Source organism: Fundulus heteroclitus, chromosome 5, assembly GCF_011125445.2.
Source record: "Fundulus heteroclitus isolate FHET01 chromosome 5, MU-UCD_Fhet_4.1, whole genome shotgun sequence".
Lineage (NCBI taxonomy): Eukaryota > Metazoa > Chordata > Actinopteri > Cyprinodontiformes > Fundulidae > Fundulus > Fundulus heteroclitus.
The window spans coordinates 22,471,930-22,486,741 of record NC_046365.1 but is presented as its reverse complement, the minus strand read 5'-3'; the positions used below and the strand labels follow the sequence as shown (position 1 = coordinate 22,486,741).

Below are 14,812 nucleotides of genomic sequence, written 5' to 3'. Positions count from 1 at the left end.
TATCTATCTATCTATCTATCTATCTATCTATCTATCTATCTATCTATCTATCTATCTATCTATCTATCTATCTCTGCCATGCTAAAAAGTCCATCAGAGGGCCTATATTCCACAGTCAGTATTGATATTTGATCGTGATCAAAAGATATCTCTGGCAAATGGTCGTTGTTCTCATTCCATCAGTACAACGCAGGGTCAATGAATGTGATTACAGTAAACCGAGTGAAAGGCTGATCAACTCATTGACCAACTCAACTCAAACCTTCTGTGTCTGCGTCCAACTCAAAGTGCTTCTATATGAGAACACGGGAACATCAAGGATGAAGACTGTCGTTTTTGATTTGCAAAGTATGTGCCTTAAAAAGTGCAAGCTTCCAGAAAAGCTGTAGAAGTTTCAACAAAGTGCTAATTGTTACTGCATTTGGTTTATATGTCTAGCAACATTCGAACCAAAATCACTTATATTTTCCACGGCTTTTTCCACCTTCAACCATCTCATGTTATTCAATTATGAACTATGAAAAATCTGATCAAATATCATCTATAGGAAGTAAGGTCATGTGTTTTGGCACTTGGCAGCATCTGTTGACAAAAGCACGGCCACAGACTCAGAGTTTTGTTGTCTATACCATAGAATACCAAATCATTCATGTTTCGCTTATGATCTGTAAGCGAAACATGAAGCTTAAAGGCAATAATGTGAAATACTATGGATATGTTAGCAAACCTCTCAAGTTGGAGAAATAAAAAAATAAAAAAATCTCTAGTTAGTCTGGCGTTTAGCCAGCAGAAATATATATTTCTGGTAATTCTTAGTGAACTAAACATGAAAAGCTCAGTCTGAAGTCATGTCAGACAGAGAGGCAAAATGTTTGTGTCTTTCTTATAAAGCATATATTTCAGCTCACATGGACTGGCCTTAATTTGTTTAAAGTATTTAAGAAAAGCAGAGGTGAGGTAGTGGCCGTTGCACTACAGAGGTCCCTGCCGAGCACCATCTAGATGCACAACATCTGGACACATGTGTTGTCATTAGAATCTTGCAAACACTGAACACAGACATTAAAAGTTATTGGTCTATGTGTATGATTTGAACGTTCTCTGCTAGTGCAGGTAATGTTCTTACGGTTTAAATATTTGGATTAACGTGCATCTGTTCAATATTTTTTTTAATTAAAAAGAAAACAGCAATAATTATGATGTGAGCAACTTCCAGTGATGTGTTTTGCTGATTGTTTACCTGACATGACCAAAAAAATAGAGCCAATCTTTAGAACTGGAGGAGAAATATCCTTCAATTAACATAAATGTGGTCGTATAGAAATCTTACTGGAGGAAATGAACAAAATGGGAAGCACTCGAAGAGAGCAGACGGTATTTTATTCAGGCAGTAGGTTTGTATTTTTAACTTACGCCCTGCTGAGCTGGATGTTTATTGTACTTATGACGGCGAATGCTTGACGTCCACAGCTGAGTCAATCTTGAGTCAAAGCATTAATCCCATCTCTGTTTCTGATTTATTAGATCATTATCGCTGTGTTCCTTGCAGATTGTGCTTTTGTTGTAACTTGTCATCATCTGTTCAACGTGAAGCACAGAATAAACTCAGCAGGACCTCTTCTGCTGCAGATCCCATAAACGGCGTTTTGGAAAAAAAAAAAAAACAGCTCATTCTAATCGGATGAGTGCTGCCGGAGGTTTTAAAACACATTTATCTTATTTATTTTTTTATGAATCTTCAAAACAGCACAGAGTAACAAATTAAGTTCAAAGTTTAGGAGTAAAAGCAAATTGCATTGTTTTATTTACATTCAGTTTAACGTGTTTTACAAGTTCTCAGAACACTGCGGGTAACTTTCAAGTATTAGCTCATAAAAAAAGCACATTCTTTTATACATAAATGTACAGAAACACAAAATATTACACTAAGTCAAACTTAACCTATGAACATTGATCATTCTTTAATAAATTACTCTCAGTGGAACACCAAGCAATAGCAAAATTATACAGGGCTTGCTCCAGGGCGCCACCTAATGGTCACACTGATGCAGGTCTCAGAGCTTTCAAAGCTGGTCAGAGTTAGGAGTGGAGATTAAAACCTTTTTTTTTCTGCAAACCTGAGTCTACAGAGATAAAGTGTTGTTAGTGGTGAATTCGTTTACATCTGAATCCTTTCATTCTCTACATAAAGAAATAAGAACTGTTCACGTTTGGAAGTAAACAGACCGTTTATGATATTTTGTTCCAAGTCAGCCTTAACTAGCTTGGATTTTTCCGGTCAGAGAAAAGACATACGGGTAAAACCTGATGGTGTTTAAAACAACTAAAATCTAACGTTTAAAGCTGGTCAGCTTCCCCCTCATGTCATCAACATTTCCTTCTTCAATCTACTGTTGTATAGTCTGCATACCTAAGGGATTATGTGTTCAGTGACCTGGCAACGAGATAAAAATAAAAGTTGAAAAGCATCCACAAAGTCCGTTGTCCTCGGCTCAGACTTGGTTGACTTCCTTCTGGTCCAAGCTGGGGAACGAGCTCTTCTCCCAGCGGCCCAGCATGGTGTCCTTCAGGCCAGCCTGGCACTTCACTATGAGGTAGATTTTGCGGAGCACGGTGCGCCGCAGCAGGATGTAGACCCAGGGGTCGAGGATCTGGTTCCACGTGGCCAGCCTCACTCCTATGTGCATCAGAGTTTGGTAGTAGGCCAGGTTTTCACCCCCAGTTCTGCTGGAGGAATGGATCACCGACATCAGAGCAAAGATCTGGAGGCGAGAAACATATTCCTTATTTATTACTATAAAAAGAGGAGGGAGGGGGGGGGCATGATTCACAGCCAAAATAGATTTTTTTAAAGAAATTATATTTGTACTTTTTGGAAAAGCAAGCTTCAGGGGTCACTGTGGCTCAAACTCTGAATCAAAGTATGGTAGTAAAATGGCTAGACAGTCTGCAAGGTTTTGGGTTCCATTCCCACAGATTTCCACTCTTTCTTTATTTTCTTTCTCTCTGGGTCCCTGAGCAAGACCCTTAATCCCAGAATGCTCTCCGGGCGCCGCACGGTGGCAGCCCACTGCTCCCGAAGGGATGGGTTAAATGCAGAGGACACATTTTATTGGAATGTGTGTTGCAATGGCAAAAAAAAAAAAAAAAAAGATGAAAACAAGCAAGTGTCTAAGCTAACAGTCCCGTTAGTTTAATTTGTATGTTGTTTCAGAAACAAGAAACTGCAGAGGCACTAATACTGAGACTTTTTACACATACTTTTAATAGACTGCATTGTTCTTTTATCCAACGATCAAAAACTACACAACATGTGAGTGTAGACCAGCAGGGCCAAAAGTAAATACCCCCTGGACATTTCTGTTGTTAGTTTTCCTTTTGTTGTCATATTAATAGCATGCAAAGGTAAGCAGAGTAAACACAAAATGCAGTTTTCAAATGATTATTGAATTCATTAAGGGAAAAAAACACTATTTGAATAAACTTGGTCCTATGCAAAACTATCATTGCCTCCCTTTGGTAATTCAACAGGATCAACATGGCCTGATTACTGCCTGTAAAATGAGTCTGTGCTTGTAAAATCCAGAGAACCATGTAAACAGCATTCTGTGTTTAAAAGCGTGAAGTACCACGACCCGAAGACAGTTAAGAAGGGATGAAAAACTATTTCTTTCACATCAATCTGAAAATGGTCGTGAATCCCTTCCTATGGCTTTGGGATTCCAGCGTACCACTAATGGAGCCTTTTTCCATCAATGGAGGGAACATTATGAAAGTGGCGGATCTTGCTGGACAGCCCAAACTACTCCAGGAGCGCATCGACAACTCATCGAGGATTCACAAAAGAAAAACTGCAGGTCTACTTGCCTCAGATTCAGAAGAAAGAATGAGCATGTCTCAGATTTTCTATGGAAAACTCTGTAAGATCCCTGGAGACCTTTGGGAAAATGTTCTGCCTCACCACACATCTGATTTATCATAATAGATGGAAGCATGCGGCTCACAATAAGATCATGCAGCAGGACAATGATCAAGCACACCCGCAAGCTCACCTCTGAATGGCTAAAAAATGTATAAAGTGAAGATTTATGGGGTGGCCTAGTCAATGTCTGGAGTTAAATCTGGTTGATTAGTTCCTTTTTTTCATTGTGATGGCTGATGCTTTACATCGGTTTGGATTGTTCTTCACGTGAAACACTTAACTTGACAAAAAAAATGAAGCACGTCTGTTTCTTTCTATGACAAATACCTGTTTACATCCTCAAATCCCTGAAGAAAAGCAGTCATATCTGTGCTTAAAGTAGGAAAGTAAATACTGCAGATTAATGGGAAATCTGAGCTCCAATCATTAGTGTTGTTGAAGTTTTGTGACCTCTGAAAGAAGGAAGAAATGCTCCTTATTAAAAATACTCTGTTACATGCAGTTTATTGATTCAGTTTGAGAAATCATATCAAATTCAATATGGAGCTGAATGTTTTCAGTTTTCTTCTTAAAGCTAAATGCCAAGGCAAGGCAAATTTATTTGTATTGCACATTTTAGTACAAAGACAAATTAAATTATTAAATTGAAACTATTTCCCGCTCACACATGCCTCTGAGGACATCACATACGGAGTTGCGAAACTATATTTCCATTTGTATCTTTCTTGTTTGTCATCTTTATTTGCATTTTTACTCCAGCTCCTCCTTCAAAGGTGTCTACAGGTGTTTTGATTCATAACGCCAGCTGATTGGCTCAGTTCTAGTGCATCTCGTGATGTCACTGACGCACATATACAGGAAGAAAAATTACCTATACTCTCCTTAGTATGTTTTAGAAAATATTTTAGTAAAGTCCTATAATACAAATACCTTATTACCTAGTTGAAAATTTGCTAGTGAAAAATGCCCCGCTGGATTGTTTAAACAATCAAATTAAGTGGTTGGAAATTAATTACGCAAATGATGGAAGTAAAAACACTCGTATGATTACAAACCTTTTTTATGCAGTTTCTGTCATCAAAGTTTAAAACTGTTAAAACTTGTGCTGCAAGATCAAAAAGACTCAAACATTTGACGTGTTGATGAACACTTTTCATTTTTAACTCAATTTTATTTGAAATCTTACATCAAAGTATCAAAATATAATATCAAAATATAATTTATTACTCAAAATGTTATTTATTTTATGTTTTAGTTGGACTTTTTTTTTATCAGCCTGGTCCCCCGTCGATTAAACTCAGAATGAAGATCTTTGGCTCGCGTTACTCGAAGGTACCGAAGTGTCTCCAGCTGGTAATGAGGAATGTAACGCATACTGAGGAACTGAGCTGTATTTCTTGCTTATGCATCCATAACATACAGTGGTTGAGTTTTCATCTCAGATTAAAGCACAATGTCAGGTTTCATTGGTGTCACAAGAGTGACATTGGTGCAAAAGAGTGGCATTACATTTTACAGATAAATAGTCCACCTCAGATTTCTACATATATATGGCAGCATCCTGTCTGTCTGATGTATATCTGCACCTCAGGTGTACAACACTAAGCCTACCGTCCAAGAACCAACCTCAGAAGAACTGGTGGAGCTGCCTTTTGGGGGGGGGTTAGCAGCTGCACTTGGCACATTGGCCCTAGGTCGCTTTTGAGTCACAAGGTTCTGGCACCAAAAGCAAAAGTGTGGACCTGGGATGGCTGTGAGAAAGCTGCAAGCTGTATTAAGGTAATGATCACAATGATAATGGATGAATTACATAGGCGGATTAAACTAAACTAAGCAGATTCAGCTTGAACCAACCAGAAATAGTTCTAGTAATGTTGCCTGTTGGACCTTTCTGCTGGTCCTCCTGGTAGATCTGCAAACTTTTCTCTCCCCGAGTCTGAGAGCATGCATTCCAGGTAAGACTATACATTGTATAAGTGTAAGTTTTACACTGATTGAGATTCAGTCCATCTGAGTCAGTGCTTTGTGTAACCATCTTTCACTGCAGCTACAGCAGGTCAGATAAGATATGTCTCCACCAGCTTCTCTCATCTAGAGACTGACATGTTTTACTATTCTGCTCTGCACAATTCCTCAAGCTCAGGGAAACTCTGATGTGAAGAATCCCCCATAGTTTCAAATATTTTGCCTCATCTGAGACGATTTCTCCCAGGACCATCATGGAATTGGCTCTACGCAGCTTCCCATCAACTTTGCTTCCCATCAGCCTGATGCAGCCACCACCATGTTTTATATCATGGAGGGTCAATTCAGTGCTATTTGTATAGTGTTATTTTTCTGAAGGCAAGTGGCTGCAATTAATTTCCTTTAGAGGCAAATTAGAGTAAAGGTGACTAAATCCAATACATATATATTTTATATATTTGTAAAACATTTAAAAAACCCATGGATCACTTTTGTTATATGCACAACTTCAAGGTAGTCTATCACATGAAATCCCAGCACAATATAATAAGGTTTATGTCAAAAGGCTTAGGCTCTAATATCTTAATAATAACCTAAATTTGTTTATAAAGCGCTGTGTTTCCCATGTCTAATCTTCTCTTACCTTATTGCTGACTATGCTGCGTCAAGTAGAAAAATTCACTTCTTTTGGGACAAACAAGAGTTTATTCTTGTTTTAATTCAGTTCATTAAACCTAAAACAAATTTTAAATCATTTACACATCATAAAATCTTACATACTTGCTTCTATTATGGCTTTAATAATAAAAATCAGCCTAACATTAAAGCAATTATATAAGAGCAAATATGATAAAAAGAAGTAGAGTATGGAGTTATCAACTCCAAGTGGCATTTTGGATGGTTTCCAAGATTACTTGTGTTTTTTACCACAATAAAAAATACGACATCTTCTAATCAGATTTTTCTGCTCTGGGGATTGAAGGTGTAGTGTTTGTTAGCAAAGACGTTGTCATAATGCTGTTTCAATCCTGCTGAATGCTCTATGCATCTTACGGTAAACTGTTCAAACAGCACTTAATGTTCTATATATAAAGCACCTCTCTATCGATCCCACGCACATTCACACCGGGTCAGCTGGGTTTGTGCTGAGGTTCGGTGTTTCGACTCCGTTTCTTGTGCCCCAGCACAAAATACAAGCCCGCTGTGCAGTTTGATCATTTATGTAACTAATCAGCATTGACTGAAGGAAAATGCTGAACCACAACCACAAGTTTTCCATAATGTTGATGATTTGGAGCGATAAAAATATGTCACAGAACAGATGAAAACAGCTGCCTGGAGCCAAACTCTACCAGCCAGAAAAGATTTTTCTCTCACTGAGAAAATACAAGCAACCGCCTAAATGCACCGTACTATTAAAATATTGTTTACAATATTATGTTATTTTATTATTTATTCATTTTAAGATCAGACAAAGATGACCTAAGACTCAAAATAGCAATAGTCAATGGATTATTTATTTAATGAGAAAAAAGCCCAGCCCCATAGGAAGTAACTTTTTCCCAACTTTTCTTTGCGGAATAGTTTAAATTCAGCGACGCTGAAAAGTTTTGCATGAACAGACTGTTTAATGTCATGCCACAGCATGTCAATCAGATTGGACTTTGACTAGGCCACTTGAAATTGCTCCATCAATTAGGACTTTCAGTTCTTTGAGCAGCAAAGCATTCTCATACCAACGGGCTACTACCAAAAATGTTTGACTTTCTGAGGCCATTTTCCTGAAATGCTGTTTGCTTTAAACCAGAAGTACCAGGAGGGATGTTTTCTAGAACTTATGCTTTTGTTAGTCCACAGAATATTTTCCCCAAAAATCTTGCGGATCATCAAGATATTTTTGGGCAAATGTGGGACAAACTCTCCCACAGATGCCATCTTTACCCAGTCTACTTCTTGTTGATGAATCATGAACTACGACCTTAACTGAGACAAGTGAAGCCTGCAGTGGTTCAGATGTAGTTCTGGGTTCTTTAGTGATCTCCTGGGCGAGTCTTGCATGCTCTCTTCGAGTAATTTTGGTGGGCCAGCCAGTCTTAGGAATGTTCCCCACTGTTCCAGCTTTTATCAGTTTGTAGAGAATGCAGCGTCCAAAAGCCAAACAAATGGCTCTGTAACCAGACTGATACATATCAGTTACTTTGTTTCTCATTTGTTCATCAGTTTGAGGAGTGGTGTGTTGTTTTTTAGGTATTTTAGCCTGCTTCATTACGTTGCTGTAAGATTGATTTCACAGGACTGGTAGCCCTGTCTGGGTGTGAAAGTTAATTCATGTAATAAACGAAGCAGAACATTGCTTTTTCATGCAGGGTTTGTATGGCTTGTTCGTATAGCTTTCCTCTTAATAAATGAAAACATAATTTGAAAATGGCTTTCTGTATTTCCCTAATATTATACTTGTCTATTACTAAAATGTGTTTAATGATCTGACACCTTCAAGTGGGAAAAAAAGGGGTAGAACAATGTGGAAGAAATATAGTTTATTGGAATCAGACTTTCTTTAGACGTTGAATTTATAACTCTGAATTTCTACCCAGTTCTATTATGTATGTGACTTTTTTTTTAATTAGTTTAAATGCACCTGCAAAACTTCAACTGCAGAAATTCCCCTGCACGTGTGTTGACCGTCTGGTGACTCCAATTAGGGGGAAAAAAAGCATATCGATACAATAGAAATCATACTGATCGATATCGATAATTATCAACAAAATAAACATATATATTTTAAGTGCAGCCCTGGTCATTTTATGCCGTTGCTTAATTACCTATTTTTAGATAAAGAACACACAAACGCTGAGTTCAAACTCAACGTTTTATTTAACCAACTTTTCACCAAAACTGCAAGGTTTTAAAAAAGGAAACAGAACGCGGTTCTCTCTGAACTCTTTGAAGGGGGCGGGGCTTGGTAACGGCCCGTTCCTAGGTCTGCGTTTGTGATTGGCTGGGAGGATGTAATGACTGTAATATTATCCTACATGATAGGCTAGAATGCAAAAGGAAGGAAAACTGTTCTATTGAACTTTTTATTGACCCTTTTTTTCTATCATCGATATACATCTATGGATTGATATATATTGTTATTGAATTATTAACTCAGACCATAGGAATCCGCAAAAGACATGGAGCCGCTTTTAGCCAATCAAATTACGCTCAGTGCGTTGGATGTCTTTGGTGCGCCACTATCTTAACAGTCAGCCACTAACCACCTGTAAACAGACTCGGCTCTGCAGCTCAACGCGCTGGTCTGTCATGTGATCAAATGAGCCTAATTTGATTGGCTAAAAGCCCCTCGATTCAATCTAGCGCTGATTCCTTTGGCTTGAGTCAGCAGAAGGCGAATCTTTGCAGGCGAATAAGGTAATAATAAAAAAGAATTGCTTAGGCTACATAATTTCACAGGATAAAAATACATTCAGTTCTAAATTCAATGTCTAAAGAAAGCCTGGATTCTAATGAGACAATATTTCTTCCATAAGAAAACCAGAACTTATTATTAGGCATTTAATTTTGTCACGTACCAACAGAGGGCTCCAGCAGATGCATGAGGTGACCATGATCCCAACCAGCTGCACCACCATCTCTATGTCATGGGAGCGGGCCGAGTGATGGGAACCGGGCTGCCTCCTGATGCGCGCCAGCACCAGCGTCAGTCCGCTGATCGTGTTGCACACCAGCGCCACAGCCAACGAGGTCAGGCCGAGTCCAGAGAAAAGTGCAACAAATGCCACATCCACGCCCGTGGTGTCGTTGAGCACGTTGATGAAGCACCAGGTCTTGGGTTCCTGATAGGTGTAGGAGCCCAGCTGGAAGCAGGGCAGCAAGGCCACACACAGAGCTGCCAGCCAGATGGCGGACAGGCAGACCTTTGTGCGGGTTTTAGTGACCAGGGATGAGTGCAGCAGCGGCTTGGTGACGCCCAAGCATCGCTCCGCGGCCATTGCACAGCCCATAAAGAGGGGGCAGAGGCCAAAGAAGACCATGCTGCCACCCAGGAACTTGCACATGCCGTCAGACGAGTGCCCGGGGCTCGCTCTGCCGGTGAGGTAGAGCCTCAGAACCAGGGCGCCTGGAATCACGTGGCCAAAGAAGTCCGTAATCACCAGAGAAGTGGCAAACAGGAGGAATGTAGCTTTAGAGCGCCGGCGCTGCAGAGAGTAGGCATTGACCAGGATGAAAAGAGCCACAGTGTTGGAGATGATGCCCAGTGACATGGGCAAGACCACGATGATGGCACCACTGGTTTGGTTCTGCACAGCTGTGACATCTTCCTGCTGCTGCTGCTGCTGCCCCATAGCAGTCACCAAGGCTTCCACCATAGCTGCACTGCCATTACCCCACCGAGGAAGGAGCGAAGGGGGCGAGGAGTTAAAGTACCTCAAAGCAAACATCTCTGACCTCTGCGTTTTATGGGGTCCATTTTCAAGGCGGGCTGCAGGACAGAGAACAGAAATGTGCAGTTTCAAAAGTTACTTGGATGTAATAAGGCAGAACTGTTTGTGTTTGTTGCTAAAAAGAAGGTTTATGAACCCTGCAGTAAAATACTGCTATAGCTGCCTCCTTTCTTCTGTTTTTTCTTTTTCATTTTTTGCTTTTTTTGTCACACTTGAATGTTTCAGATCTTCAAATGAACTGTGAAATCTGAAAAGGCAACACGAGTAAATACAAAATGTATTTTCTTTTAGTGATTTCATTTATCAAGAGAGAGAAAAGTCAAATCGAAGAATTGAAAAAGAGATCAAATATTTCTCTCCATCACTGCAGAGGCCGATGAAAACACTGCCTGCATGATCAATGAGGATTTCGTGAGGAATCTTGGATAATTTAACCACCACTCTCGTTGCATGTTTCCTCAAAAACACCAAACGAGGGAATAAACTCAGAGAGGAATGTTTTCCAGCACCGCAGTTCAGACTTAAAATTAAAAAAGAGCAATGAAGCAATTCTGGGAGCGATAACGATTTACATAATCCTCAGATTTCCCCGCTCTCAAATACAACCAGGCAAGTAACATTCATATTATTACTACTTTTAGTTTTTGTCCAGATAAGAAAATCCGTAGTTTTATTTCTGATTAGCACTATCGTCTACTTGGTTTAAAAAACAATAGACACCAATAAATTATCAAAATTATTGCAATGTAATATCTCAATGAGTTTATATTTCTGCTTAACCTCTTTTCTAAGCTTTGATCTTATTCAAAATGAGAGATTTTTTTTTAATTAACCAACAGATGCCGTTTGTAGGGAGCGGATCTGGTACCTACACGTCTCTCCAAAAATAAAGTCCAGCGTGGACCAAATAAGCGGGTTTTCTGAACGCTGTACAAGAATAAGTTAAAATAATAATAATAATAATAACAATAATAATAATAATAATAATAATAATAATAATAATAATAATAATAATAATAATAATAATAATAATAATAATAATAATAATTTCCAGTGATCCCTAGTTCGACTAAATTGTTTGTCTTACATTGAACCGAAGTGATTTTTTATTTCTTCCAGAAAGTTCATCATTTCCTCTCACTGACATAAAACTCAGAAACTCACCAGTAAGACCAGAAATTCCTCTTAGTCCATCTGTTTTATTTTTCTTGCACAGATGATCTTCAAAGATACTCCAAAGAGCACGTCTTAAACGCAATTTCGGCGCTCCTTTTGAATGCAAAACGTGTCCTGAAAAGGCTCAGAAGTCATATTTCCCTTAATAAATCCCACCACTGCTGGAGAAAATGCAAGGAATCGATGTCCTCCGAGGAGCATTTTTTGTTCCTCCTCCTCCTCCTGCTCAGGCTCGGTTCGGCTGAATGACCGTGAGGTGAGTGAATGGAGGATTCCCAGTGGCGCTGAAACACCGTCTGGCGTTTTTATAGCGCGCCTCTCCTCTCCACGGCCTGTGTGTGGGCGTCTCTGCGCGCTCTGCGCCCCCGCCGTCCGTCAGCTCCGCGTCTGCTGCAGTCGGTTTACATTGAGTTCACCCTTCAAGTTCAAGTTGTTACTCACTTTATGTGCTTCACTAAAATGACCTCAGAGACGATTGTGTCTGTTTTATGTCAACGCGCAACGCAAAAGCCGCAGTAAAAGTCCACATCAGGTCAGCAAATGGTTAAAAAATAGCGTCTCTGGTCGTGGTGGAGACGCTTTTTTTTAAGCTCCTGGATCGATTTGTGGAGATTCTGTTCCATGACTGCATTGTGTTTTGTTGTTTTTGCTACTCGGTGCTGTGCTCAAAATAACCTCTGAAATATTAGTTGTCCAGAGGGATCCAGTGCTTAATGGATGAGCTCGGTCCGGTACAGGGAGGTTGTCAGCTTCACAGCCCGAATAAATGAGCACAGTTAAGACAGGCTGCAGTATCTAATTCCATCTAAAAACGGATAAACTGTTAGAGGGCGCTTTAAATACTTGGTAAGGCGATGAAAACCTTTTGGTAATATATGGAAAAGCAACATCCACCCTCTAAAGAGATCCAGATGTTACTCAAGGACGTGGATTTCTACAGCAGCAGCACATCTGGGGAAATCGGTAATGTTATGTCTGGTTGAATGAAACCAAGACATTTATGCTCCGTTTTTTTTTTTTTTTTTTTTTTTTTTTTTTTTACTGCAGACTGGAAACAGGTGGTCTTGTTTGCTTTAATTTTAACAGGGACCTGGATCACCAGCTGTAGTTTGGAAACTGGCTAAATCAACACTTCAAATTGGCTGCATGGTGCACAGGATGGAGACCAGAGGGGTTTGGGTATACTGACCCAAAATTGGTGCGATTCTGTTGTGGACAGACGTGCGAAGGAAGACTTTGTATAACAGGCTTGTTTGACCTCCATGTGGTGTATAAACACAGGTTAAAGGAGGCCGAATGGCCATATAACTGAACAAGACTTTGGTCGCTTTTAAATAGTTTTTAGAGGTCAGGGTGGGAGGTTCATTTAAAAAGGTTATGTAAATAAACATCTGTTTGAAAACGTATGTTTCCTTTAAGGGAAGAAATCTTTTAAAGCCCCATGAGCCGGTTTCTACTGAATGTCAGTGGCAGCAGTCGTCAGATTGATAGTCATTCGTGTTTGTATCGATAAATAAGTGAAATTGTTGAAGAATCTTTGAAACACAAAAAGCACAAATAAATTTGCCTTGCCTTGGCATTTAGCTTTAAGAAGAAAACTGAAAGCATTCAGCTCCATATTGAACTTGTTATGATTTCTCAAACTGAATCAATAAACTGCATGTAACAGAGAATTTTTAATAAGGAACATTTCTTCCTTCTTTCAGAGGTCACAAAACTTCAACAACACTAGTGATTGGAGCTCAAATTTCCCATTAATCTGCAGTATTTACTTTCCTACTTTAAGCACAGAGATGACTGCTTTTCTTCAGAGATTTAAGGATGTAAACAGGTATTTGACACAAGCATCTCCCTCCCCCAACACATTTCTTCATACTAAGTCCATTTTTTTAAATGATCGTGGAGAACAGTTGCTTAAAATTAGTGCTACCCTAGTTATAGCACAAAATAAACCACAAAATGCAACAAATGTTTCTACTTCTCTGTATTCTTTTGCCTACAAAATTCCTATAACAACATCTAAGGTAAAATGCTTTCAAGGGAAAAAAATACAATGGGTCAGTTTGGTTAATCACAAGCTAGGGTCCTCATGAGTGAACTTGGTGTGCTTAGAGTCCTGACAGCCGCCTGACAGAAAACCAAAGGGATGAATTAGAGCCATGGTTTCTAACCGCGGTCCTGCAGGTTTTAGACGTGTCTCTGCTCCAGCTCACCTGATTCAAATGATAACAGGACCTCCTCTGCAGACATTGAGGGCTTAATTATCCATTCATTTAAATCAGGTGTGTGGCAGCAAGGAGACACCTAAAACATGCAGGACAGGGGGTACCGGAGGACAGTTGGCAACCACTGAATTACCACATAGACTGCAAGCCAGGCCTTCTCGTCCAATTCAATTCAATCCAATTTTATTTATATAGCGCCAATTCATGAAACATGTCATCTCGAGGCACTTTACAAAGTCAAAATCAATCATATTATACAGATTGGTCAAAAATGTCCTATATAAGGGAACCCAGTTGATTGCTTCAAAGTCCCGACAAGCAGTATTCACACCTGGAGAAGCGTAGAGCCACAGGGAGAGTCGTCTGCATTGTACATGGCTTTGCTGCAATCCCTCATACTGAGCAAGCATGAAGCGACAGTGGGAAGAAAAACTCCCCATTAACGGGAAGGAAAACCTCCGGCAGAACCAGGCTCAGTATGAACGGTCATCTGCCTCGACCGACTGGGGATTAGAGAAGACAGAACAGAGACACAACAAGAGAAACAAAAAAGCACAGAAGCACACATTGATCTAGTAATCTGTTCTACATTAGATGGTAGTAGCGGGTGAGCCGTCTTCTCTGGATGATGTCACAGTTAACAGAACGTCAGCCCAGGTGTACCTACTATGAAGAAAAAAAGAGAGAGAGCAAAAGTTAAAAGCTGAAATGACAACAGTCATTTCAATGTAATACAATGCGAATCTGGAGAACAGTAGAAATCAGTGGAGTGAGAAAAATAGACCCTGATGTCCTCCAGTAGCCTAAGCCAACACCAGTGTCTGACCTCACAAATGAACTTCTGGTATGGTCAACAGTTCCCATAAAGACACTCCTAAGCCTGGTAGACAGCCTTCTCAGAGGAGTTTAAGCTGGTATAACCACAAAGGTTGGGCCCACATACAGTATTAAACCCTACAGATTAAAATAGGGGTGTCAGTCGTGTTCATGTGTGGAGGTAGATGGGAGAATATAAGCAAGGACTTAAGACCTGCCAGAAAGAGAAACAGGAGGTTTACAGTTATGAGTTGTTGTTT

The 14,812-nt window shown here is 39.8% G+C and overlaps 1 protein-coding gene across 1 annotated transcript; it reads right to left on the bottom strand.

Moving 5' to 3' along the window:
- Window positions 1–2,392: 2,392 nt before the first annotated feature.
- Window positions 2,393–11,783, bottom strand: ptger1a (prostaglandin E receptor 1a (subtype EP1)). Its single transcript, XM_012870111.3, has 3 exons — window positions 11,500–11,783; window positions 9,463–10,373; window positions 2,393–2,762 (listed from the first exon to the last, which is right to left on the bottom strand). Exons 2-3 carry the CDS (start codon window positions 10,330–10,332, stop codon window positions 2,493–2,495), a joined length of 1,140 nt encoding a protein of 379 aa, XP_012725565.2. The 5' UTR covers window positions 10,333–10,373; window positions 11,500–11,783; the 3' UTR covers window positions 2,393–2,492.
- Between the last annotated feature and the right edge of the window lie 3,029 nt (window positions 11,784–14,812).